Below are 27,528 nucleotides of genomic sequence, written 5' to 3' on the forward strand. Positions count from 1 at the left end.
GGGCCAGATTTGACCCAGCACAGGTCCAATTTGGCCTGTGGGATTCTTTCCCCCAAGCAATGCCCACCTGTCCTACATATGTGATGTCTGCTGTGGAACAGGCTGAGACCCAGCTTGATCAGCTGCGCAACTGAGTTCCACACAGGGAACTTAAATGTGCAGCTAATCTCTACAGAATGCCGGGGTGATTTCACTGCTCTTTACTTGCAGCAGCTGCACAAAACATTTCAGCTTTGAGAAGGTTTGTCTATGTGAAATAGTTGCCAGCCCCTGATAATGCTTTTTCATGGTTGCTTCTATGTAAAGCAGTTCTGGAAGTTCTGATTTAGATTTTGAAAATTTCCCTTTCCTCCTCAGCCCACAGGTGGCAGATGGTGAAGGAACTGTTCAGTTTGATGGAGAAGGTTATGCTTTGGTGAGCCGTCCAATAAGATGGAACCCAAATATCTCCATGGTCATGTTCAAGTTCAAGACATTTTCTTCCACTGCTCTTCTGATGTACCTTGCTACAATAGACTTGGTAAAGCTTGCCTAAATGTTTCTTGGCTTCTTTCATTAACATTATGAATTACACAGTTCCTTATAAAGAGATTAACATGCATGCTTTTACACTCATGATGAATGTCACTTAAGTGAAGACACTGGGTTTAATGACTTCTGTGAGGCCATTTATAGTCAATCTGTGTGATTTGCAAGAACTTAACCGAGCAGCTTGTATAATGCTTTGCACAGAGCTCTGTGCAGATCATTACAATGATTATTCTTACAATTTATAATTTGTAAAAAAAAAAAAAAAAAGTTGTATGGCAAAAGACTCCTCAATAATGGCTATTGGGTTTTACCTGTTATCTGTTAGAGTTAGGCATAACATGGTATCAAAAACATTTCACCAGAATGCTTTTGCTTTTGTTAACAATTACTTTTGTATCTGGTTTTTTGTTAGCTTCCTTGGGTGTAAAGGAAAGGAAAGTGGGACATACATTTTTAAGTAGACATCCTTCTCCATGTGTGGGTACAATGTCTGCAAACTAATAGATTTGCATAGGGCAGGATGGGGAAACCCGTGGTCCTCCAGATGTTGCTAGACTACAACTCCAATCAACCCTGTCCATTGGACATGCTGGCAGTGGTTGATGGACGTTAGAGTTCAACAACATCTGGAGGGCCACAGGTTCCCAGGCTTGGTAGATCCTTATTCCTTACCTATTACCATGCACAGACATTACAAGAACATTACAGAGATTGGGAGGTCAGTGTACACTTCCAGTGCCTCAACTACTTCTCCTTCTCTGCACTGTGGAAGCTACTTGAGATCTCAATCTCAAGTAAATGGTATAAATGTTCTCATCTTCTGGGTGTATGTAGACATATCTAACATCAGAGTTAGAGAACCTGTGACCCTCCAGGTGTTGCTGGACTTCAATTTACCATCAACCCTGTTCACTGCTTGTGCTGGCTGGACGGATGAGAACTGGAGTCCAACAATGTCTGGGGAGACATGGATTTCTCACCTCTGACTTAAACCCATGCCTGGGCTGCCTAATTAATATGTCTGTATAGAACAGATCATGCGTAGAAATGCATAGCCAGTGCACCTGCATCCTCATTTGAAATAATCAGCCCTTGCACATGAGTTGCTTTGTGCACCAATATAATTTTTTGGAGTGGTAGGATTAGCTCAAAACCAGGCATCCCCAAACTCAGCCCTCCAGCTGTTTTGGGACCACAACTCCCAACATCCCTAGCTAGCAGGACCAGTGGTCAGGGATGACGGGAATTGTAGTCCCAAAACAGCTGGAGGGCCGAGTTTGGGGATGCCTGCTCAAAACAAAGGCCCATTCTAGTCAACTGGAACTTACTGCTGGAACAAGACTACAAGCTGCACTCCGACAGAGTTTCACTTGGCATTGCTGCTGTCAACAGAACTGTGAAACTCCTTCAGAATCACTGCCGATCAGACATTAGTACAGAGAGGGGTGGCTAGATATTAGATATATGAAGTCTACACAGACCTCCCAGTTCCCATAGAGAACTGTAACATGTTCTCAGGTGATAAAGGAAATAGTCCCATAGGGATCTATCCATTAGGTGATAATCTAATTATAGGGATTTTAACTGCAAACTAACTTGTCATTGTCCTAGTTCTTCCCTTAGAAATGGAACCAGCTGCAATAAACAGATGGCAAGAAGTTCTGTATAGATTATACTGCATGTCTGAAATGTGTCAGTTATTGGCAAATATAATGAGAACTTTGACAGTTCTAGAGATATTTGTGAATGTCTGAAACTCCAATATGCACTGGCAAATGCAGTCAGTCACTTAAAGTGTGATCACTAGCATTTACTTGTTATGGGGTTGTCAGAATATTGATATTTACCAAATGTGGACATTACCAGCAACACATATGCAGAGGGTGGTAGTGTTTGCAAAAACAGGCAAGCAGCCCATGGAATGCGGTGGCAGTGATACAAAGAGACACCTAAGTTAACCAAGCATGTATGAAGGCACACTGGTCTTTTTCAGCTTTTTTCTTTCTTTCTGCCACAAAATCCTGTAAGAAGAATATTAATTTGGAGACTTGAGTCGGAGGTTATTTATTATTTTTCAGATCATTTTTTAATGTTATCAAGATCTGTGTTGCAGTGATGAATGCAAGCGACTCCACCTTGCCGTTCACAATAATTTACTGCCTGGTTGGAAATTAAAGAGCAACATATTTCCACTTTATTCATTTACCTTCTTAGGAACTGAGGCGGCAACAAATTAACTTCACCTATGATGCCTTCTTTGAACTAAACCTCTATTAAGAAATGGCAGAAAAATAATCTTAGATATTGTTGGGAAGGGGGGCTAGTCACTATTTGAGATTACTTTCATCAGAAAATCAGCTGTCTTTCAAAATCTCACAGTGCAATCATCAGCCTACATGTTTACTCAGAAGTAAGTCTCATTGAGGTCAGTGGGGCTTACTTTCAAAAAACTGGGCATAGGACTGCATCCTAAATAAAGTTTCTAATGCTTCTCATTAACAGAAAGATTTCATGAGCATAGAGCTCAGTGATGGGCGTATTAAAGTCAGTTATGATCTCGGTTCAGGAACAGCTTCTGTTGTTGGCAACCAGAACCACAATGACGGGAAATGGAAATCATTCACCTTGTCAAGAATTCTAAAACAAGGTGAGTTCCTGCAGTGATAACATCATAAATGTCCTAATTATCTTATCCAGCACAGCTAACTATCTAATCATGGAGAAGATGATGCACAAAATTGCTGGGTTTAGAAAGTTGTAAAAGAAAGTGATTTAGCAACTTCTTTTGCTTAAATTACAGATGGCTCAGGTTAGCTGTGACTGATTGCAGTGTCAAACAGGTCTCTTATGATTTTCTTTTGAAAATGGTAGCTTAATTTTTCAGGCATAATTCTGCCTTACAGCTACCTAAATTACACTCTAAAATGCATCTGAGTGAAAAATGTTTTTTTCATGCAGTGCCCTGATGTTGTTCAGAGTTCATAAAACAAACCTACACTATTTTTGTTAGAATGTAAATTGGGTTTTGTACTTCATGGTGCCTTTCATAACTTAAATCTATCAAACTGCTTTCAAAATGTGGAGAGTTAAAATACTGATGGCACAGTATATCTGTCTACGATACACAATGGGCCCTTTTTGCACATTGTCACAGCCCTTTGTACTGCAAGGAGAAAAAGACTCCCCATAAATGACAGGCAACTTTAATTTACATGACTGCTAACATTGCTGCCGAATTCAACTTAAAATAAAAATGCAGTGAGAATATTTCCAAAGGCAAAATATCTATAGGATGTCTAATCAAGCCTATAAGAATGTCATACATCTCTGTTTGAAATAAGAAAGCTGAGCTGAAACAATCTTTGGCTCCAGTTGATTCATGCTGTCTTGCTGAACCCTGAAATCCAGAAACTTCTCTGTGTATGTTCACCAAGGTAGACTTTTGCAGTTTTGTCCCTGCCAAAATAAATACTCTGCAGTCGTGGAAGGGTCACAACCCGTTTAAGCAAAGTGACTAGAATAAAATCCTGATCACATTGGTGGTATTACATATTTTATTGCTCTTTTGGTTTTGATGGATATTCTAGTTTGTACATTCTCAAAAATATTTTCTCAATCAGTCAACATGATAAAATAGGGATAATTAAGCTTGGGGCTATAGCTGAGGGTACAGGGGGGAATCTCTCCCAATGAACTGTCTGTTTTAATAATTCTGAACTTTTTGGGGGGTCTGACACATCCATTCCCCCCCCTTTGCATTTTTAATTTCCATGCTTGCTTTTTTGTTGTTCTTTTTCAACTGTGTTCTGCTTTTTCACCCTTAGTGGTTTCTCTTTTCTTCCTCCTAGCAAGCAGTTATGTGCCATTCAGCTAGAAAAGGCTATTCAAAAACCAATCACTGTTATAATCAGAATGTACCTGGTCATACTTTTCCCTCTCTTAATTGAAAAGAGGGTATGGACAAGTGTGTTTGCTCAAGAAAGGAAGAAGTAGTTATAAACATTTGAAAATTCTTCTGTAGCTCAAAGCCCTATTTAATTTTTCTTCTTATATTTTCTCAGCTAATGTATCAATTGTAGACATAGACTCCAACCAGGAAGAGATCATCACAACAATTGCTACAGGGAAGCACTTTGGCCTCAACTTGAAAGCCGACGAGCCCATCTATTTTGGTGGATTGCCAACACTGAGACGAAACCTAAGGTAATGGCACTTAGCACATAGTCAACTAAAGGAATTCAGGAACAGCAATTGTTCTCTAAACCTTTTCTTAAGGATTCATGAAAGGATTGCACACCAAAAGGATACTTATGCCACATACCCTATTCTGAAACAATACACGAACCAAAACACAGCCAACCACTGAAATTCACACTTACCTGAATTTTGCAGGGGGCTTCTCCAGCCAACTAATGCATACAAAAATGCTTATACCTAGGACAAAATGTGCATACAGGTGCATATATTACTGAAAATAACATACGAAAATGCATTATATGGGGACTGGTGGAGAAACAGCTGGTAGGAAAAAATTGTAGTGTGTCTGCTCCCGCCCATAACTTCTCTGCTCCAGGCCCTATCATTCCAGGCTCAATTTGCACAGATGAAGCAGTAGCCAAGTTTAAAGAAATGTGGTTGAGGCACGACATGTAGCTCCATCCCCACTGCCCTAGTATCTGTTTTCATTTTCTGTTTAATCGCATATGAACTCAAGACAGAATTTCTTGCTCAGCTTAAAATCTTCCTGTAAATTTTATTATGCATAAAGTATTTTCCATATGCTTTCCTGTCTTCGTTAATGCTAAATGAGTTGATGAGGTGCTGGAGTGTAATCGGTGTTTTCTGTTTTGAAACAAACTCTGGAACCTTTATCAAAGTTTACAGAAACATTTTTGCAATGGAAAAAATATCTCTGGTACAAAGTGCCGATACTGTGCAACACAGGTAAACCCATTCACCTATATCAGTTCAGTTTCCATGAAAGAATAACAATGATGAAGTCATTGCATAGGCAGAGAGATCTAGATAGGCTACTGGGCTGCTACAGAGCCAAACAGCCACTATTGCACTGTTATTGTTGTTTTAAAATTTGCTTGTTAGCTGTTCAGGTCACAGGTCATTTTTAAGAAATCAGGAATTGAGCTGGAGCTCAACATAAATGACCTTATTTTGTGTGTCATGTAGAAACCCTAACATAAGAGCTGTGTCACATAAATTACAGCTGTGTCACCAAAGTATCCAGTGGCCATCCAGACATGTCTGGAAACTCACAAGTAGGACAAGGAAGTTCCATTTGGCTATTGTGGTTAATGTCCTTTGAGAGACCCGTTTTCCACAAATGCTTTTTTAAAAGCTATCTAAGCTACCAGCCTCCACCACATAATGTGCAACTGAATTCCATAAGTTACTTGTGCATTGTGTGAAGAACTTTTATCAGCCCTGAACACTCTACCAATCAGTTTTGTTGGGTGGCCCTGAGTTCTAGTATTATGAGAAGAAAATTTCCCTCAAGCCACTCTTTCTCCATCATTTTACATACCTGTGTTATGTCCCAGTTATTCCTCTTCTTTCCGAAACTCCCAAATGTTTCAGCTTTTCCTTATAGGAAAGGTGATCCAGCCCTTTGATCAAGAAGAATGATACAGTGGTACCTCTGGTTACGAGCTAAATTCATTCCAGAGGTCCATTCTTAACCTGAAACCATTCTTAACCTGAGGTACCACTTTAGCTAATGGGGCCTCCCGCTGCTGGCGCGTGATTTCTGTTCTCATCCTGAGGTAAAGTTCTTAACCTGAGGTCCTACTTCCGGGTTAGCGGAGTCTGTAACCTGAAGTGTTTGTAACCTGAGGTGTTTTTAACCCAAGGTACCACTGTATTGAAGGAGGGTGCAACTTAAAGATGATGGAAGATTTTCCATGGACCTCCCCAACTAGCTATCTCCTTCGATCCAGAAGGACCCAGCGATTGCTGGCAATGTTTGCTCTCTCCCAAAGGATCCTAGGGTGCAGTGGCCTCACACAAGTGATGGTCAAAACTGCCAGTTGATATTGCAGGCCTGAAAAGTGGGAGAGCCCATCAGCTACTGCTGGATTTGCAACAAGCCGTTCTTAATGCCTTACCCTCAGTGAGGGATCTTGTCTGTGCCCTGACCTCTTCCCTTCACCAGCAGGTCTAGGTGTCTTCCCCCTCTATAGAGAAGGTAGTCCAGGAATTAGGGGGTGGGCTTAAGGTTGGCGGAAGCTCCTCCAGCCTAACATACTTGACTTTCTTGGTTAGAACTTCTGCTATTTACAGACATCGTGTGGGGCTGCAGAGAAAGGTGGTGGTCAGTTGGCTAATTTTTTAAACATTCTGAGGATTTCTGGGTCAGTTGCTTCCCAGCATGCAAGTCTTACGGAAGGGCAGTGGGTGGTTTGTTAAAAGCCATGGGTGTATATTTTAAAGAAAGTGGCCTGAATCTTAAGCAGACTGAACAGTCTGTATCATTATAAGAATTTGGTTTGTTATAAATGTTATAATTGCAAATAATAAACAAAATTGTATTTTTTTTCCTTCCTCTCTCTCTTTCTCTGTTCATTTTTATCCTAGTATGAAATCCAGGTAAAAAAAAAAACCGTCAAATTTCAAGCAATATTGCATGCCTCGCGCTCTGCATGGGTTAAGCGCAGCTTGCAACAGGTGGCGAAGCAAAAAGCAATTTGTGTCTGTATCTGTTCCAGCTGTTGCTCTGGGGCTGTTCATTTGGCAATGGATCCTGCTGCAGCAAATCAAGCTGCTCCTCAGTGCTTAACACAGCCTTGCCGCATGCTGCGCACACACTTGCAGCAACAAACACTTAGCCTAGCATCTTCACACAGCTGTTTATATCTTGCTGTGTTGGGTTTTCTTTTCCTTTTTTTTCCTTTTAAAAATTAATTATATCAGAAGTACAAGCTGTATTTTTTTAAAAAAATAAAAAGCAGTTAAGAGTTTCTGTTCAGCGCAGAGCAAATTAGTGATCGAACACGTGCAGAAATCTGTGAGAATGGAGTGTCAATCACAAGAGATTGTTTATTTTCTCAGCAAACTGCAGGGAGGGACACTTGACTCTCCAACCTCTCCGTGCAATGCAGGCTCTTTCTGGCATATATGTTTTCTGTATATGTTCAGGAACATAAGAATTGTCTTATTGGATCAAGTCTCTGTAGGCCAGCAATCTGCCAGCAAAATAATCTCTACCATAAGCAGAGTGCAAGGGTGATAGCCTTTGGCTTGCCCCAGAAAACTAATATTCATAGGTGCACTGCCATTGTACTTGGATACCCCCACATAGCTATCCTAACTAAAGCCTGAACCCAAAGTCTTCCCAAAGGTGATGAAAGGGGGACAGAACTTCTGTAACTTTCTGAGGGGCGTGCAACAGTCTCCACGATTTTAGATGTGGGGTATTTTTATTTACATTTTACAAGGTGGTAACGGCTTTCTTTCTTTTTCCTCTTCATCTCCCTCTTAAGAAGAAAGCCAACCCACACCAGCCCCCAAGGCAAGTGATGTTTTAGTGAGGAAATCTTGGCAGACAGGCTGCCTTTTCTATACAAATATGGGCCAGACTGCCTCATGGCAACAGTATTCTGTGACCATGTAATCTTGGCTTGGCTTACTTCTTAAAAGGACAAAAGAAAGCAAAATGAAAGTTTACCAGCTTGTATATATGCAAGTAAAAGAAAAAAGAAAAAAAAAACCTTAAAGAAAACACAACTGAAACTTTAACCATCCATTCCCCAAACATTTAGCACCATCTCCCAGTACCACCAAAATTTGATTGGGACATACATTCATTTTGGGTTAGTCTCTCTTGATGAGCCTGGAAACCCTGCTTATCTTCCGCTGAATTATAAAAAGCAAACCTCAGCCTCCATATTTTGCGCACTGTCTAGACAACTACAATTATTTCCTCAGGTGCATCTAATAAAGAGGGATCCCACAGATGGGTTCATGCAATGTTAAAATTTGAATTTAAGTTAAAGCATATCATAGCTCTTATACAGAAGTAAATTATATCCTTTTGGAGATATTTTTGGCAGCCCCGGAATTAAAGTCTGTGTACCTGAAGGTTGCCCAGTGAGGTAGAGTCTCACACTGCTGTTGTTATGTAAAACTGCATTCAAGTGGTGTTGGGAAAATTAGATGGTTCTTGAGGCTCAAAGAATGTGTGTGTGTGTGTGTGAGAGAGAGAGAGAGAGAGAGAGAGAGAGAGAGAGAGAGAATGCATGTGAAAGAAGATGCAGATAAATCTTTTCCATAACTTTCTCTTGAAACAAATATCTTGGTGAGGGTCATTTTTAGCTGGGAAATGTCAGGAGCGTTGAAAGGTTTAAGTACCCTTTTTCAGCACATCTGTGTGCTCAGACACAACCCTCCCCAGCCTGCTATAGCATAAGAAAAACTGAGGTGGGAGAGAGAGTCTTAGAACTTTGATTAACATGTAGTTTGAGCCTCAGTGGCTATGAAACTCTGGCAAGATTTGCTTGGTGAGACAGATGGAATTACAGGTTGTTAGGCTGCAGAAAAGCTCTGCTACTGTGGATCAGTGCGTGAAGAAAATGTAGGAGATGAAACATAGAAAAATGTTCAAAGTTGGAAAGAAATTGTGTTTGCCTTTCTCAGAACTTTCTGAAGCTCTATTGGTGCCCACAGGGAGACTTTAGAACCTTCAACTAGCAGTAACATAGAATTGAGATTTTCTTTTGTTTCTTTTTTTGGTATGAACTCTAAAGTACTTGCAGCTTTTGAAATAGACATGCTATGCTTTGCTGAGATGGCTACAAAATGCAAAAATAAAAAATAAAAATGCCACAGCAGAAAAAAGCTATTGGGGGACATCCAAGTTGTTGATATTCTATATTATAATGTTGTTTTTAAATTAAGATCGTAGATATATTTTTGTGCATGTGCATATATGCACATACATATATGGGTATATGAACTGGGCTTTCTAATTCTATGAACTGTGAATTGTTTTTTACCTTATTTAATACTAATGTTTTGTATTATTTTCATGCGAGTATTTTACTTGTCTGATCTGGTCAATTGGCCAGATTGTATCCACATCTCAAGAGGCCCAGTCTTTCTTTCCATCAACCGTTAACATGGATCAGAGGGTTAACTGCAGTTGCTGCTGCTTCAGGAAGGCTGCTGTTTCAGGAAAAATCAACATTTATGAAGCAGCTTTTCCAAGCCAGAGGAGTGATGCGTGAATATGATAAACATTCAAACAAAACTGCTCCTGGTTTGGTGCTCAGTATAAAGGCTTCTGAGAGATACTAACACTATCCTTCTGCTGCCCTTCTGGCAGATCACAAAACTCAGGCTGTGGGTATTCAAGTGATAGAATCATAGAATTGTAGAGTTGGAGGGGGGACCAAAAAGGGTCATCTAGTCCAACCCTCTGCAAAGCAGAAATCATCTCATCAACCATGACTGTGCTGGTGAAAATAAGTTGTGCTCCAGCACCATTTTCTGGGACAAAAGTCCCTCGCCTCTGCTATATTCCTGAACATAGGAGAAACTTTGAATTCACAGTAGGTTGCTAACATTTTTGTGATGTGAGCACAACTAAATAATTGGGCACGTGGCTCATATGTTACTTCTTCCACATGTCTAAAGAAAATACTTCATGTAAATAGGCAAACTGTCAAAAAGTTTTCTAACCTTTATCTTTCTACACTTCCTGGAGAATAACCTATTATTTTGTCATCCTGCTACATTTTACACAGAGATAACAGTGACATTAAATGCAGAAGTAGGGAAAAGGTCTGTATCTTTGGTAAATGATGAGAAGCAGAATTTATGTAAAAGGCTGAAATCCAGGGGCAGTTAGTCATTGATAACTTTATTCTTCTGGTAGAATGTTTAGCATTTTAATATTCTGGACTGTGCTATCATCAATTATTATTATTATTATTATTATTATTATTATTATTATTATTATTATTCCCATTGAAATCTGTAGGTTTTGTGATCTACGTGACTAACATCCTCTGGATTGTGGTCAGAATGTTTAAAACAGTAATATGGAAAACTGTTTTAGCCCTTTTGTGACTGTTTTTACTCATGACTAAACCTGCTTTGACCTTATTTTTGCAGGCCTGAAGTAAACACAAAGAAATACTCAGGCTGCATCAAGGATATTGAAATTTCTCGGACGCCATACAATCTTCTGAGCAGTCCTGACTTTGTGGGCATTACCAAAGGCTGTACACTGGAGGTTAGTTTGCTTTCCATGTTTCCTTCAATGATCTTAAAATGATTGCTCCATGTTTTATCAACAAGCAGCTCTGGCAAGGAAATTCCTGAGGATGAAGGAGGTCGGCGTGGTGCAGTGGTTAAGAGCAGTGGACTCGTAATCTGGGGAACTGGGTTCGCTTCCCCGCTCCTCCACATGCAGCTGCTGGGTGACCTTGGGCTAGTCACACTTCTCTCTGAAGTCTCTCAGCCTCACTCACCTCACAGAGTGTTTGTTGTAGGGGATGAAGGGAAAGGAGATTGTTAGCCAATTTGAGACGCCTTAGGGTAGTGATAAAGCGGGATATCAAATCCAAACTTCTCTTCTTCTTCTTCTTCTTCTTCTTCTTCTTCTTCTTCTTCTTCATTCTGCGACATACAATTCCATTAACAAAGTTGCCCCACTGCCATCTTGCTTGGAGGAAGTGACTGCTTCCCCTCCCCCCTCCCGCCACTCCTATTTGTATGGGACTTACAGAGTTGCAATGAGGACCTACAACATGTCATTCAATTCCCATGGAAAATTGCTTCTGCATGATTATCGTAATGCCTAACACTATTTGACTTGTGGCCCTCTTCATTATCCATCTTTCCGAACAGCTATCACTGAAACATGGAGCAAGCTTGTTTTCTGCTGCTTCAAAGGGTAGGACTCAAACCAAATTACAGAAAGGAGATTCAGAGTAAACATTAGGAAGAACTTTCTGATAGTAACAGCTGTTCAACGATGGAACAAACTATCTCGGAAGGTGGCAGACTCTCCTTAATTGGAGGTTTTTAAACAGTGGTTAAATAGCCTTCTGTTAGGAATTCTTTAGCTGTGATTCCTACATTGCAGGGGCTTGAAGCTGATGGCCCTTGGGGTTCCTTCCAAGTCTAGAATTTATTATTCTTTGATCTTCAAGATGAGACCATTTCATTTCAGTGAGTTGTACAAAAGTAGTCCTTAGCAGACTGTGGTCAGAATTAATCCTGAATATCATCATAATGCTGTATGTACAAGCGGTCCTTAAGCAATCTCATGTTTTTTAAAAATACGATTCAATATTCTGTGACATACAGCCCCTCTTCAGTTCATCCTTAATATCTCCCAGTGTGAGAACTGTAGAGCCATGGGCAGTACATGCCTTATTTATGAGTTGGATTCAGGAGACGAGCTGAAGTGCTTAGCCCAGATAGGAAGGCAGTGACAAACAGTGGAGCCTAATGTATGAGCGGATTCATTTTAAAGTGCAAGCAACCACACTGTGGGGACAAGGCAGGTAAAGGTAACCATAACGTGTGTGAAGCAGAATCCTATTCAGATTTAACACCACAACTGAGGCTCACTTGTCAGGATTTGGATCTTCCATAAAGTACGTCACATACCAGTGGGGCAAGGAAGGGCTGGGAAAGTATATTAATGAATTAAAATGGATTATTTTTAGGCTGCGTCCAAACAGGCAGCAAGTGAATAATTCAGTAAATAAATACATTAATATTACATTTTGGAATTGTGGAAGATCTTCTGCTGGGCCACTCCCATCACCAGTAACCATCAGGAAGGTTTTGTGCATGTGACTTAATTCCAAGAAAGTTCTCTGCATATTGACAAGTTCTCACCAGTGTTTTAACAAGCAGGGAACTGTCTTGAAAATGGTTGTGATTAAAAACAACAACTTGTTTTAGTTTCAAGACCTAGAGTCTATTTGCAGTTCAACTTCCATGACTGGGGTGAACAGGCTGCAACCCAGAGACCTGTGGTATCTCTTGGAAATCCTCCCTGAAGGCAGCCTTGGGAGTTTTTCTCCTTGTTCTTTCCTCGGTCCAGCACATGTGACCCTTTGGAATTGTACTCACAGCAGCCAGTTGGGAAAGAGGGCAAGTGGTAAGATGAGGAAGTGGGGAAGAGGCTGCAGAACCCACATATCTCTCTGCACTGGGGGTTTTGAAGGCTCTCTGACTTGCAACTTGTCGACCCTAGCCATGACTAGCTTCATCACCATGTGACCCAAAAATTTTGGCTCCCTGTCAAACTGACTTCCATGACTCAGGATGCACACACATCATACTTAAAAACCAACCTCCCTCCCAAAGAAAAAGAATATTAGGAAATGTATTTGCTTAGGAGTACTTGCAGATCTCAGAATAGTCCGTGTTGTGTACAAAGCCTCAAAATAATAATAATGCTGGAACAAGACTGGACTGTGCAGCTCTTTTTAGCTGAATCTACTTTTCCAAATGTTTTCTGATATTGGGTGATTTAACAGATGGGCAAATGTTTGCACAGCACTTTGAATGTAAACTGCTGAGCTGTTTATTGTTGCAAGAAAGTTTTCCTGTTCTGGGTCAAACTCATCCAGTCCCTTCTTTTCTGCAGAATATCTACACAGTCAGCTTCCCGAAACCGGGCTTTGTGGAGCTGCCACCAGTCTCGCTCAATGTGGGAACAGAAATCCACTTGTCCTTCAGCACCAGAAATGAATCTGGCATCATACTCTTTGGTACTAGTGGGGCGCCTGTACCCCCACGGAGAAAACGCAGGCAGACTGGGCAGGTACAGGATGATACCAGAAACTGGGTTGCTTGTTTGCCGCATCTTCGTTGGCCAAAGATATTGTTCAGCTCCTGCACTGCAGGGACTATTTTGTCTTTATGTTGTGTGGGAAGGGAAATAAGTTGGAGATTCAGAACGTTTCCTTGAAAGTTGTTCCTATCAAAGTTTGAAGGGGAAGGGATCTCATTAAGCTGACATATCAGACGTTTGGTCCATTTGGTACACCTAGACAAGGGGCTCCCAAACATTTTGGACTAGTGGGCACATTTTGAAAGCTGAGAGAGTGTTGGAGGAGACAATTACAAAATAGCTGTCATGGAGGAATGTGTGGCATAACACAAAATTATGAGAGATAATCGCCTCCACCCTGAGCCAATTTTGAGGGTTTGCAGAAAAATGAAAACTCTGTCGGGCAAGTGGAAGACCCTGCACAGGGTTTCTGCTGGTTAGGTAAATTCCGCCCACGCCATTCTCATTTCAGACATCACTTATTAGGTACCTGCAGAGTTTAAAGGTAAAGGGACCCCTGACAATTAGGTCCAGTCACGGACGACTCTGGTGTTGCGGTGCTCATCTCGCTTTACTGGCCAAGGGAGCCGGCGTACAGCTTCTCGGTGATGCGAACCAGAGCAGCACACGGAAATGCCGTTTACCTTCCCACTGGAGTGGTACCTATTAATCTACTTGCACTTTGACGTGCTTTTGAACTGCTAGGTTGGCAGGAGCTGGGACTGAGCAACAGGAGCTCACCCCGTCGCGGGGATTCGAACTGCCGACCTTCTGACTGGCAAGCCCTAGGCTCTGTGGTTTAGACCACAGTGCCTTATAAAATTATTTCTAGGACCTACCCAGGGCCACCACTGTAAGCCTTCATGGGTGCCATGGCACCTGCAGGTGACCCATGACCTAGACCATGGGCCATGTACCCTACCACAGATGTATCGTTATTCCTCTTGATATGTCCATAATGCTGCTGTTCTATGGTTTCCGCCCCTGTGAACTAAATAGAGACATAGCAGGAAACACTTAATGTACTATACAGTACCTACAGGACAATGTTTTGGTTCATTTCATGGTTTCTGTGAAAACTGTTTTCCAATTTACTTAACAATCACTTGCCACTGATCAGGCAGTGCAAGGGTAGTCCTCCAGCTGTTTTAGACTGCAGCAACCATCATCTCACTGTACAGTGGTACCTCAGTTCTTGAACGACTCTGTTGACAAACATTTTGGAACCCAAACAGTGAAATGCTTCCATTCTCAAGCATGCCTTGGAAGTCGAATGGTTTCCGCTGCATGTTTTTCAGTTTTCTCAATTGAATTTGCGGACAGCCCTTTGCGCCTTGGTTTTCGAACATTTTGGAACTCAAACAGTCTTCTGGAACTGATTACGTTCGAGAACCAAGGTACCACTGTACTACATTTTAGAAATCTGTGATAATTTCAGGCCACTGTCAGTCATGGCTAAGATTTGACATGTTCATGGCTCATCCGTAATAAAATAAATGGAAGCTGAAAGGATGAAAGTGTTATTTTCTGCCATACAGGGAGGGTGTGGCACGTTGTTTGAGAATGATCTTATAAATACACAAAGGCGTTAAGGGCTTCCTTTAAAATGCTGGTTCCTATTGCAGGCCTATTATGCTGTGTTCCTGAACAGTGGTCGACTAGAAGTGCACGTCTCTACCGGGATAAGGGACCCTCGCAGGATCACCATCAAACCTGCATCTGGCGAGTTTCATGATGGCAGAGAACACAGCATCCGAATAGAAAGACTCGGAGGGTAATAACTCAGAATATAGGGGTACTGTAACCCTGAACATTTGTTCTAGCCCAGTAACTGAAACTATGAGGAGAGGAGAATGAAATCTCTGTGCAGCTTTCATTTAAAAGTCATCTTCTGACAGTGATGATTTCATTATGGCATAGGTCACGCTTTAGTGTAGGCATTGCCGCTTAAGATTTTCATTAATCTAAATTGCTATGTTAACCTTTGATACTTTTTGCAAATACACTTTATTAATCTAATTTGTGTGGCTGAGGAATTGGATCTTGAACTAATATTAAGGAACAGCTTCCAATGAGAAGGAATAGCAACATCAAGACCTAACGACGCCCACGCCGAATTCACAACACCTGAAACTTCTTTATAAGTTTCTCACATGAAACTATGGGAAGGTTGGGGATTGATGCCTTCTGAACTGGAAAAGGGCCCTATATCTTTAAGAGTCAGGGCAATCGGGAGGAGAGAGGGAATAAGGAAAAGGAAGAGCTAAGGCGTTGGTGGCTCGCAGCAACATAGCAACGTCATTGGTTCACACTAGCACATGCTGCTAGATGCCGTGGTGCAGGTGCAGTGTTTGAACATTGTCTTAGATGTTAGGGATAAATCATGTCTCGAAGTCATGGAATAGGATACAAATGTAATAATCAACATTCAAGGGGGCCCCTGCCACCTGTTTTAGGGGCAGTCCTGCAGATGGCAAGGAACAAAAATGAAAAAGATCTGTCTGAGGTGGGGGAAGGGGCTTTTTAAACACATCAACACACATGCCCTACAAAATAGCACTATCAATCCAGGTATTTATGCCTGCAGGTATTTGGTGCAGCCCTAATGTGCATCCACTGAAAACATAAAATAACAACATAACATATATAAATAATGTAACATAAGATAATACTGATAACATAGCATAAAGCACTCATCCATCCACCCTACAATGCTTCTGGAGCCACCATGGGCTATGCTGGCTTGGAGGCCAGAAAGGATTACTTTGGTTATTAGTTTTTATCCCTTATTATGTCAAAGCGCACTTTCTGTTGGAGGCCCTGCAGCTCTAATAAATATCTTAACAAGTAAATCCATTCATTCCATTTCCTCAGAATCTTCCTCGTTCTCTAACCCATGACCTTATTCCCAAGCAAAAACATGTTTTGTCAGCCTCCTTGGTACTTGTTTAAACTTCAAGTTCCTAAAGTCAGGTTTTTAATTTTCTTTAAATGTCACCATAAATGACAAAATGCAAGCTGACAAGTATTGATAATACTACAATATCTAGCAGAATGCAAAGGAAATCCTTTCACTTAACAAACCAAATAATAATGCTGTATATAATACACAGGATTATGTTATTTGCTACCCTGTAAGGACTGCTAATGCCAGCTCATCACTGCTTTTACAGCACCCTCTAGTGGACAGAAATACAGAAATAGGCTCATGCTTGTGATTTTCGTAACTGTCCAAAACACATACACAACAGACTTCATTTTCCCATAAACTGGGCTGGAGTAAAAATGAACAAACCTCTTCATCTGCTAATCATTACCCAAGCTTCATTTTATTAAAAGCAGAGGACATTTTTGAAAACTCTTCAGAAAGCTAATTACCCATATGATTATAAACTAATTGCTTCCCATTCCAGGATAATTATAGGACAGCATTGAGGACTAAGGCATATCATCATGTGCTGGTCTTCTGCATCAGAGTGCATAAACATTTTCTCTTGAACAATAGCAGAGGGCTTCGTAAATTATTAGGCATTTAACCAGGAACAGGTATTATCAGCTACAGGAGAATCAAGCAAGCCTAAGAATGTCCAGCTTTACTGGGAAGAAGGTATCCAAAAATTGAGAACATCTAATGTGGAGTTATTGCTATTCCATTCGCTGGCACAGACACCTGAAGCTGGGGGGGGGGGGGACTCAGGATCATTTAGCCTAGCTGCAAAACCTTCGACAGAATGTAAGAAAACCCAAAATGGTTTCTGCAAGTTTTTGCACAAATGCACCGAGCAACTCTTTCCAGTCCTCAGGTAGCCTCACATCTGGCCCCAGTAGATATTTTCATCTTTGGTTGTACACTTCAGCACAAATATTACATTTTGGAATACCCAATATTATCATTAAGCTGAGGTGAATGAGCTGCTGTTGGGCTCTCGGACATGCCCACCCACTTTCACACATATTGCTTTCAGGATGCTTATAAAGCTATCCATGCAATAATAATAATACACTGTCTGCCATCTTATGGATAAAGTCCCATTGGACTCATTAGGGCTTTCTTCCAAGTAAACCTGTATAGGGCTGCAGTGCATGACATTTGCAACACCGGGTTGCATCCAAGCCACGCTGTGCTCAAGCCACACGGTGTCCCCTCTTAGGTCAGGCCTCTCCCAGACACTCATATACTTGGGCCTTTCCTCAAATTTGAGACTTTTCAGAGAAAACAGAGGCTGCGGTCGGAAGGAAGGGGTGGGGAAATTGCCATGTGTGAGTGTAGCTTTCGATGGAAATCACAGCAATTAAGACGACACCACAAAGACCAAAGTAGAAATTATGTTTCTTTAGGGGGGAATCATTATTATTATTAGTCCAGAATTCTGGATAGGCCCTTTGTACAAAAGGACCCCCTGGTGCTAAAGCTAGTTGCTATATTGCCACTACAGGTGTACTTGGCTTTTGAAAATATATAATATACATCTTTCATGGATTCCAGCAGTCAGCATACTCAAGAGGCTTCACTGTTGTTCAGCAAGAGCATAATAACTAGTGGGAAAAACCAGGAAAATAAAGAACCAAACAAAATGTGACCCCTTTCATTTTTTTATCCTGGTGGGCCGTGGGAAATTATACTTTAGCACTAAAAGTAGCCTTGATTGTTTCTATCAGTAGCAATGCTGTCGGTCTGTAGGCTCTTCTTTTCAGTTCATCCACATACTAATTTCACTGATATTCTATTGGTTTGGAGGTTTTATTCAGCCAGAGCAGTTTGGGCTCTCATCCTGTAGCTCTTTAAACAAAGCAAAAACTGCATCCGTCAGTGTTATGGTGCAGGCACGGCAGCAGGAGCATCAGTTTGGCTCGGGGTATTTGTGTATTAAGTCATTTTCATTGATTTTGCAGGCTGTTTGTGATCCAAGTAGATGAGGACAGAAGCCAGTCTCAAAGACTCCCGTCAGATCAACCTGTTTCCGTTAAGAAGCTTTTTGTGGGAGGGACACCACCTGAATTCCACATTGCTCCTATTAGGAACATACCTGCGTTTGATGGCTGCATATGGAACCTTGTCATCAATGCTGTGTGAGTATCTATTTTTTGCCAGGTTATATAAAGCAACCTATTGATATAAAGCTATGTTGCTTATAGAAACCAACTGATGTTATTCCACTGGCAGGCATATGATAGATAGGGATCTACTAGTAGGTCTCTCAGTAGGTCTTTGCAGTACATCCCAATCATATAACAATAGCCAAAATAACAATACTTTTCCCACCTATGTTAGGCTGCTGAAATAAATAAAGCTAACCAGGAGTGGCTTTTTGTTTGAAAGGACTCTGGTATGGAAAACAAATTTCTATGGTCAGAATCTGCTCAGAGGCACCCTGTGCTTTAATTTTAACTGTGCCTCTGATAGGTAGGTCTCCAGGTTCTAGTAAAAAAATACATAGAAAGGAGATCCAACAAGCCTGAGTCTCCTCACCCCTGTACTATTCTACATAACAAGGTCTTAAATTCTGACAATATGCGCTTGCCCATAATATGATATAAGGTTGCCAGCTGAGCAATATTTGCCTGGTCTAACCCAACCATTTGTGATATGCATCAGAAAGATGCCACACTCTTAATTTCCATGTTAATTTTTGACAAAGTAAACCAACCACAATGATAGCTGATGTTATTCCTGACACGGTAAAACACCAGATGGCTTGATGAAAGGAAAGTTCTGCTAGTCAGACCAGATGGAAAAAGTCAAGTTAATGGTGATTTTAAAAGAACTGAAAATGAATATATGAGAACTCTGTTAGCTGATGCTGAAATTTTATGATATTTGTATGCTGCTCCATAACGTAAAGCTATCTGGGTAGTGTGCAATGAACAATTATACACTCATTAAACACATGCAGAAATAATTTGTGGAACAAGATCTCTATTTGATGTCTATGCTTTTTCATATCTTCCGGCACATGTCATGTACTAGCTGAGGCACATGTTGAACAGAGTAATAGCCACGCCAGTGTTGTGCCAGGTCTCAAGCACTAGCAGCTGTCCAGTTCAGTTCACAGAAGGGCCACACACAGCATGACATCTTAGCTCCAGGTTTACATGTTAGCTGAACCAGGTGATTTTCAACTGTATGATCAGCGATTCACTGAAGCATATATGTGTTACATGGCACTGTCTCTACGTACTAATGTTGGCAGCATTGAATGTGAGCAGAACCTGTACCTGAATTATAGGCTGCACATGGAGCTCCAACAATACATCAACTCTTGGAAATGTATGCTCACTAGGGGCAAGGGGCAGTAGTGGAAGGCACACCAGGGCAGCTGTTTGGCTTCCCCGGTGCATTTGCACTGTCCCACTGTGCCAACCTCACCTCTGCTTTGCATCTTCCTCTCTGTGTCCCAGGAGCAACATAGCTGAAGGGCAGTCGGGGAAGCAGCACAGCCCCACTGCACTGTCCAGTACAGGTGGGTGGTAACTTTGTGTATTTTCAAAGGAAAAGGGAGCAAGCTTCATGGCTATGTAGGGATTTGAACCTAGTTTTCCCAGTCTTCTTCAACACTACACACCGGCACGTTCTGGATTCTCTTGTAAAGATAATCCAGAATTATCTCGGAAAATTGTGTGTTACATCAAGTTCATCAGATTAGTTCCTAATCCCCTCAACAACTGCCTCCAAAAAGGCAAACTGCACATTTAAAAATTATTGATCATGGTGAAAGTTTCCAGTTGAAGAATTCCTGTTGTTTAACATCACTGACTTCATTGTCTTTCTTCAGTCCGATGGATTTTGCCCAGCCATTATCCTTCGAAAATGCAGATATTGGCCAGTGTCCTGATCAAGACCCACTGCATGAAAAAGAGGATGAGGATCACATCTCCCGTGCAACAGTTGTGATCCGTCCTGAACCAGATACTGCGGAAAAGATAGCGAGTGCAACATCTCCTCCGCCACCCCCTTTCCCACCTTCACATGTAAGTGTGCTTTGTTTCTATGATGTGATTGGGTGGGTGCGTTGGGTTAAAAAAATAATCACAGGTTTTTACCTGGCACTGGTAACTGCATAGTGATTATGGCGATCGTGCATAATCGACTTCTTGGATTCGCTAACTGAACACTTTGCAAATAGGGCTTCATATGGAGACTTTGTTCAGCATCTCGGTGGTATCCCTCTTCTGGGCAATACAACAGGAACACAAAGCCTGCTGTCTCTGAACAAGCTGAATCTCTAATATGATCAGTTCATCCCAGTGGGAGGAATTCAAGATTGCACTAAGGCAGTCATTCCATCAGGGCAAGCATTTCCCCTGTGCCCTGTTCTGGGGGTTCTCTCAACATCCCCCCCCCCCGAGCCAATTTGGGGTGGGGGCTCAGGACACACAGGAGGAGGAAGGAAGCCCCGTTGTGCAAGCAGATGTTATCAGCTGAATCCCCCAAAATGCATTTGCCATAAGATCAATTTCAAGTGTTGTGGGTGTAGCTTTGTAGGTCGCGCTATACCACTCAGTGAGATTTATTAGTCACTCATAGTTCCTGCTTAACTCAAAATGGTGAGTCTGCCGCCAGTTTTCAGCTGAATGATCAGTACAGAGGCATGCATAAGTTAGCACTTGTTGCTTCATTACTGTGGGAAACATTTAACTTTTATCACCAGCTTCTCAATTTCCATGGAAATCTGGATCAACTTTCGGTCCTTTGGGGTTCTTTCTGTCTCCTCTTTGGCCGTTCTCTGCTTTCTGAATTAAACCAGCACAATGTATCCATGGATAGCTGATGAAAAGCATGGGAACTTTAAAAAATAAACAAACAAATACAGTCCTAACAACCAGCAAGTCAAGGAGGTGATTAATGTGAGCTGCAACTTGAAGACATAAATTCCATTCATCACTATTGTTTTAGAGCAAAGCATAGGAATATAGTATATATTTAATATTTTTGTAAGTTAATTTTATACTCAAAATATCACTGGGAAACCTGGTCTTTATCCCTACCTTCACCCTTGGTTCACCCTCATCAGAAACCTGGTCTAAGATGGAAATTTCACACAGCAGATATGAGGGTTCCTGTGCCTTTGAGAACATTAGGAATCACTTTCCAGGAGAAAAATACGGCTTTTCTGATGAAATTCCACCCGGACATCAACTTTAGCCAGGTTGTGTTTGTGAGCTGAATACCACTGCAAAAAAGAATTCACCACTTCATTTTTACCTTTGTCACCTATCTGATACTTGTGCTTTTTCAGTTGCTTGTATATGAACCTGTCATCTAAAGGGAGAAAGGCTTCGATTCTCATTACTCAATCTCTTCTCTTTTCCACTTTCAAAAGATAGAACTTATAGGTCAGAATGTCAGCATTTCAAACTTTGCTTGACACCTGTTTGTTAGTTTCATCAGATAGTCCTATATAAGCCACTGTGGAAAATCAAGCCAGCATCTCTCCTCGTCCACTACAACCACCACAGTATAGACAGAGGGTTGGGTCCTAAGACAGAGTAGAAGGACACATCTTTCCTGTCCTGTGCCCTCCCATGAACCCATGAAATGTCTATCCGCAGAGCGAGGGGATCCTCTGAACAGCACAGACTGCAGTGGAAGAATAGAATTGCCAAAAGTCTAGCAGAGACAACTTTTGAGAGCAGTGCATTTGTAGCTTTCTGGTGGACTAGTTTTGTGCATGACTTTTAACATACGGATCAGTCATTTTGAACTACTCTATGTAACTATTGCTAACTGTGTGCCTTAAAATAGTCTGTCTAAAGAAGATGGAATCTAAAAGAATGATTTTTTTAGCCGAGATCAATCTTAATAATAATAGAGGATGGTAGATGTGCTTTATTGATTCATAAATATGATATAGAACACTTTTCCTTCAATCCCACAAGGTGGCATAATGGTAACATGCATTTATTAATGCAATATTTCATTTTCCAGTTCTTTTTAAATCATATAGTTCAATAATATGTTGGGAATGCAAACAAGTTGAGCCAGATTTCCAACCAGAAGCTGGTGGTTTCAGTTTAAGCCATGCTACAGTTTATGCTAGATTGTCATAGTTTTCCAGCTTGAAACAAGACCTAAAATGAATTTTCCATTTCACTTTCCTTTGCAGCCATGTAGCCAATCCATAAGTAGGTAGAACAGACTTGTCAGCTGTTCATTGTAAATGACAGGTGATATATCCAAATGGTATATTATAGCAAGAATAAAAGCAAGCAAAACCTTAACTTACTGCAGAAGTAAGATCAAGAGTTGCAAAACATATTTTGTAATAACTTTGTTATCCAAAAAGCAAAGAGGGAAAATGATAAAATTAACCACCACTTGTTGAACTTCAATATATTCAAAACACTGTACATGCTTAGCTCAGGAATGGTATAGGAAACCATGAAGGTGTTGTTGGACTCCAACTCCCTTCATTCTTAACCATTGGCCATCCTGGCTGGGCCTGATAAGAATTCAACACATCTGGAGGACCACAGATTCTCCATTCCTGATTTAATTGGGTAGATTAAGCTCTAATCTTAATCTAAGAGGCTACAGTAAGTAATAACACATTATATGTAGGGCCACCTCCGAAGACAGTTCAGAAACTTCAGCTGGTGCAGAATTTGGCAGATAGGCAGCTCACTGAAGCAAGACGATCTGAGCATATAACTCCAATCCTGGCCCAACTACACTGGCTGCCAGTTAGTTTCCAGGTCCAATTCAAAATGCTATAAAGCCTTTAAACAGCTCGAGAACACAATGCCTCAAGGACTGCCGATCCAGACCCTGCAATCATCATCTGAGGCCCTTCTTTGTGTGCCTACTCCACAAGAGGTCTAGAGGGTGGCAACACAAGAATGAGCTTTTTCTGTGGTGGATCCCCATTTGTGGTATGCTCTCCCCAGGGAGACTCACCTGGCGCCCTCATTACATACCTTTAGGCACCAGGTGAAAACGTTTCTCTATAACCAGGCTTCAAGCTGAATAACATTCTATGGCCTTTTAAATGTGGTAGGGTGGTTTTTGGTTGGTTTTTGTTTTTGTTTTAATATATATTTTGTGCTTTCATTTTGTATTTTTAAGTTGTGAACTGCCCTGCGATCTTCAGATGAAGGGCGGTATACTAATAAATAATAATAATAGATTTTGTTAGTCCACTGACATAATTATTTTATACAATATGAGAAGTTCTGTGTTCATATACCAGTCAAACTGGAATATGAGTGCATGCTTTGTATATAGACCCAGATTTATTTCCTGCTATCCTTTGGAGTAGATAATACTCTGCTTGATGAACCAAATGATAGTATTTTCGTCTGTCTTCTAAACAGTTTACTATTTTAGTGGAATGATGCCATTAAGAAGGTAATGGTTTTATATATGCTGACAAGCTGACATAGCTAAGATTTCTGACAATTTCTGCCGCAATGTCCAAGCAAGGAAGATGAATACTTCAGTAGATTTCTTTTATGTTGAGGTGATATCAATTGTCCCTTGAAATATCATTTTCAGGTGAAAAATAATGGATCCTACTTTATTCAGAATGCCTAATATTCTGAAGTAGTGCATAGATTCCAAAAGGCCTTTACTATGGAAATAACAAAATGTGTATTTGTTTTGAAAGTGGCACAAGAGACACTTGGTGTTTGCTGCAACAAGCACAGATACCATTTAAAAATGTGTTACTATTGAAATGCTTACTAGGTGGCTTTGAATATGAGGGAATGTTCACACTTCTCAACGCTTTATTAGACCAATGTAATTTCATTTTATAGTCATCAGCCTGACGATTATATCTTTAGTGTTGAGTCATCTGAGCAGTGAATGTCTTAGATACTTCTGATATATTTCATAATGTACTGGTTACGAGCTTAGCCTTTTTAACTTCATTCTACATAGATGGCTTTCAGAGCAACTGCAACCCCTGATCAGTTCCACTGGGAATAGCAGCCTGAGAGAGGGCTTTCTCTGTGGTTGCTCCTAAATTATGGCACTCCCTCTCCACAGAAGTACCGTATTTACTCGAGTCTAATGCACCATTGAATCTAATGCGCACCTCAGGTTTCAGAACCTTGAAACCAAAAAAAGTATTTACTGGTGAATGTAAATGTCCCCTCAAATCTAATGTGCACCTTAATTTTCGCAACATAATTTGGCCAAAAAAAGGTGAGCATTAGATGCGAGTAAATACGGCATGTTTAGCATCTTTATTGTATAGTTTTCCCCATATGCTCTTTACCTTGGCCTTTGACAGTTTAGCTGCTTTTGGGGGTGGGGGGGTTGCAACCCACCTCTTTTGCTGACCTGATATTCCATTGTTCCATTTTGGAATGTTTTTATCTTTGTTTGTTTTTAAAAATGTGATTTTTATCAGTTTTTAAATGTATTTATGGTGAAGGGTGGGTGATAAAGCTAGCTAGCTAATTAATTAATTAATTCCATGATGCTGGAGTGATCATGGTGTGCTTCTGACAGGAGAAGTGAAGGGCCCTATGTGGAATACAAAATGGTGGGAAATTATTATCTCCCACCCTCCAACCTTCTGCTCCAGGCAGCAGCAGGAGGCAGGGCTGCACATGCCACAGAAAACCCACCACTCTGGGCCCCAGTGAGGATTGGCCAATTTTGTTTGCTCCTGGAAAGGATTTCAGCTGCTGGAGTTTATTTGCTGTTGCTTTGTCCTGTATTTTATGTTGCAGGTTTAATGCAGGCATAAACAAAGCTTAATTTGTATTTTGAATATGGATAGTCTTCATTTCTGAGGAAGAAGATTTTAAAAATAATAAACTAATAACTTGAGGTTGGGCGTTCTGGATATTAGTATCCTACAGTAGCTCTCTTTCTGCTGCAAACACTATAGTGTGTGTGTAGCGAGACAACTTCAGTGATTGCTGCTTCTGCCTCATGTTATTTACTGCTTCTTAGGACTTGCTTGCTGCTGAAGTGAAGAGCGCCAACATTTCAGCTGACTTTGGCACTGTGACGGTATCTCCCAGTGTTTTTCCCAATTTCCCCCACCCTGGTTTTATTTAACACTGCTAGATGCTGCAGTGCTGTTTCACAGTGGTTTTATATTCTTGCTTTGCTACTAAATGGCTTTTTCTCTTTCCACCCACCCATCCTCCGTAGTGCAGCTTTGCAGACGAATGTGTGAGACAGTCAGACAGCAGTCTTCCCATTTGCTCAAACTGCTCTACTGAAGGTATCAATTTCCTGTCTCACAGGAAATGTCACATCAATAAGATTTCAGCTAAAAGAATTAATTAAAAGGTTCATTCTTGAAGCTGTTCTTCGGCGTACATGGTTGTAAAGTTTCAGTCTTTTCAAAAAGCTATACATTCCCATTCCAGTAACATTTCTAATAAACATGAATGCTTTCATCTTCTCCCTCTGAGCATTTTTGGTCCATTGTAGTATTTAATATAATTTGGGTTTCACTAAGCATCTTTATAGTCTTTCCTGGTCCATGCCAATCAAATGGTGGAGGGCCCGTATACGCTGTTATCTATACACCTAATTTCAAGTTGCAACTGACAGGAAAAAAATATACGCAACTCTGTTAAAATAGATGTGGACCTGAATGTGCAGGAGCGTGAGATTTCCCTTTGCCAATGGTCAGTTGCTGAAGGACTAGCCTCACACATTTGCAACAGGGCTCTTCCAGACGTCCTCCTGACTTACTTTCTGGTTCATAGCAGGACATGCAGCAAAAAGTACCTCAAAAGAAAAAAAATCTTCCCTTTGTGGGGGTCTAGGTGAACCTGGTCGTTCAGGACATAATAGCAGCCTGCATAGATATTGCTGGTTCATCTGGAGCAGCTGCAGAAACCATAACTGGCACTCTGAACGTGCAGATTTTCAGTGACCAACACTTTCATTCAGAACATCAATTTCTCTGAAAGCACTATGTCTGGAAGTGCCTTTAACATCTTTGTGCTCTTTCTCTTTGTGCCCTTTCTCTTTTGAAGAGAATGTTTATCCCCCCAAAACCCCATTTGAAAGCAGATACCCAGATCATTGTGAATGGTTGCATGTTGCTGAAGCATAAAAGAAAGGAGATTCCTCTTTAAAGCGTAAATGTCTTGTTTCCTAATGTATAATTGATGATGTTTTGAAAATGTTTTATGGACAGAACTCCACACATTGCAGTCTAATCTCCACTGAATTAGAATAAAAGCAGACGAAAGTGGTTACCCGGGGCTATTAAACAAAATGTTTTGTAATATGTATATTTGGACCTATTTTTGCCCTGAAACATTTTTCTCTTGTGAATTGCTTGTGTCAGCCTATTCATTTATCCTCTTCATAGCATATCCACTAGAAGCAGAAAACATATAATATGGCATTCATGTTCATGAGGTTCTTTAGTACATGGCACTGATTTACTTATGTCTGTAGCTAGAGTGTCAAATGTAAAAAGAAGAGTTTTCACATAAAATTTAAGAGAGGGAATTCCAAAGTCTTCAGCATGCTTCTGCATACCAGTTGCCAGAACCCGCAGGGGAACTCAGGTCCTCCTCCTCACCTCAGGTTTCCCACGGGAATCTGGCTGGCCATAGTGAAAACAGGTAAAGGTAAAAAGGTATAGGATCCCTGGATGGTTAAGTCCAGTCAAAGGCGACTATGGGGTTGCGGCGCTCATCTCGCTTTCAGGCCAAGGAAGTCGGCGTTTGTCCACAGCCAGCTTTCCGGGCCATGTGGCCAGCATGACTAAACCGCTTCTGCCGCAACGGAACACCATGACAGAAACCAGAGCACACAGAAACACCACTAACCTTCCCGCCAGAGCAGTACCTATTTATCCACTTGCACAGGCATGCTTTAGAACTGCTAGGTTGGCAGGAGCTGGGACAGAGCAACAGGAGCTCACTCCGTTGCGGGGATTCGAACCGCCGACCTTCCGATCGGCAAGCCCAAGAGGCTCAGTGGTTTAGACCACAGCGTCACCCGCGTCCCTAGTGAAAACAGGATGGTGGACTAGATGGACTATTGGGCTGATCCAGCAGGGCTTGTCTCATGTGCTTATGACATAAAAAGCTGAGTTTGCTTCACTCACCTAACCTATGATGATGTTTTAGCTGGTATGCCCCCAAAAGCAGATGTAGAATTGGGTCTGGTGCATAGATGCAGCACTACTTACTTCAGCTTTAAAGCAAAAGGGCAAGCACAGGAAGAAAGAGAAAACTTGTTTTAGGATGCATCCACTGTG

At 41.1% G+C, this 27,528-nt stretch overlaps 1 protein-coding gene and 1 long non-coding RNA gene across 15 annotated transcripts in view; one reads left to right on the forward strand and one right to left on the reverse strand.

Annotated features, from left to right (window-relative positions):
• LAMA2 (laminin subunit alpha 2) overlaps positions 1-27,528 on the forward strand; it is a 359,840-nt gene that overhangs the window by 321,193 nt on the left and 11,119 nt on the right. For 8 of the 13 annotated variants that reach the window (XM_083607541.1, XM_083607532.1, XM_083607529.1 and 5 more), the window contains 9 exons: positions 358-520; positions 3,034-3,178; positions 4,593-4,734; positions 7,120-7,131; positions 10,657-10,777; positions 13,154-13,330; positions 14,965-15,113; positions 18,233-18,409; positions 20,113-20,308. In XM_083607541.1, the coding sequence (XP_083463667.1) occupies positions 358-520; positions 3,034-3,178; positions 4,593-4,734; positions 7,120-7,131; positions 10,657-10,777; positions 13,154-13,330; positions 14,965-15,113; positions 18,233-18,409; positions 20,113-20,308 (1,282 nt within the window). The remainder of the gene's footprint in view (positions 1-357; positions 521-3,033; positions 3,179-4,592; positions 4,735-7,119; positions 7,132-10,656; positions 10,778-13,153; positions 13,331-14,964; positions 15,114-18,232; positions 18,410-20,112; positions 20,309-27,528) is intronic. The other 5 variants (XM_083607530.1, XM_083607533.1, XM_083607534.1 and 2 more) reach the window with 1 other exon arrangement.
• The window catches only part of LOC310760031, an 82,823-nt gene that overhangs the window by 36,031 nt on the left and 19,264 nt on the right, over positions 1-27,528 (reverse strand). The gene's annotated exons all lie outside the window — the stretch shown is intronic.

This window comes from Podarcis filfolensis (assembly GCF_964270895.1).
Source record: "Podarcis filfolensis genome assembly, chromosome: 3".
NCBI lineage: Eukaryota > Metazoa > Chordata > Lepidosauria > Squamata > Lacertidae > Podarcis > Podarcis filfolensis.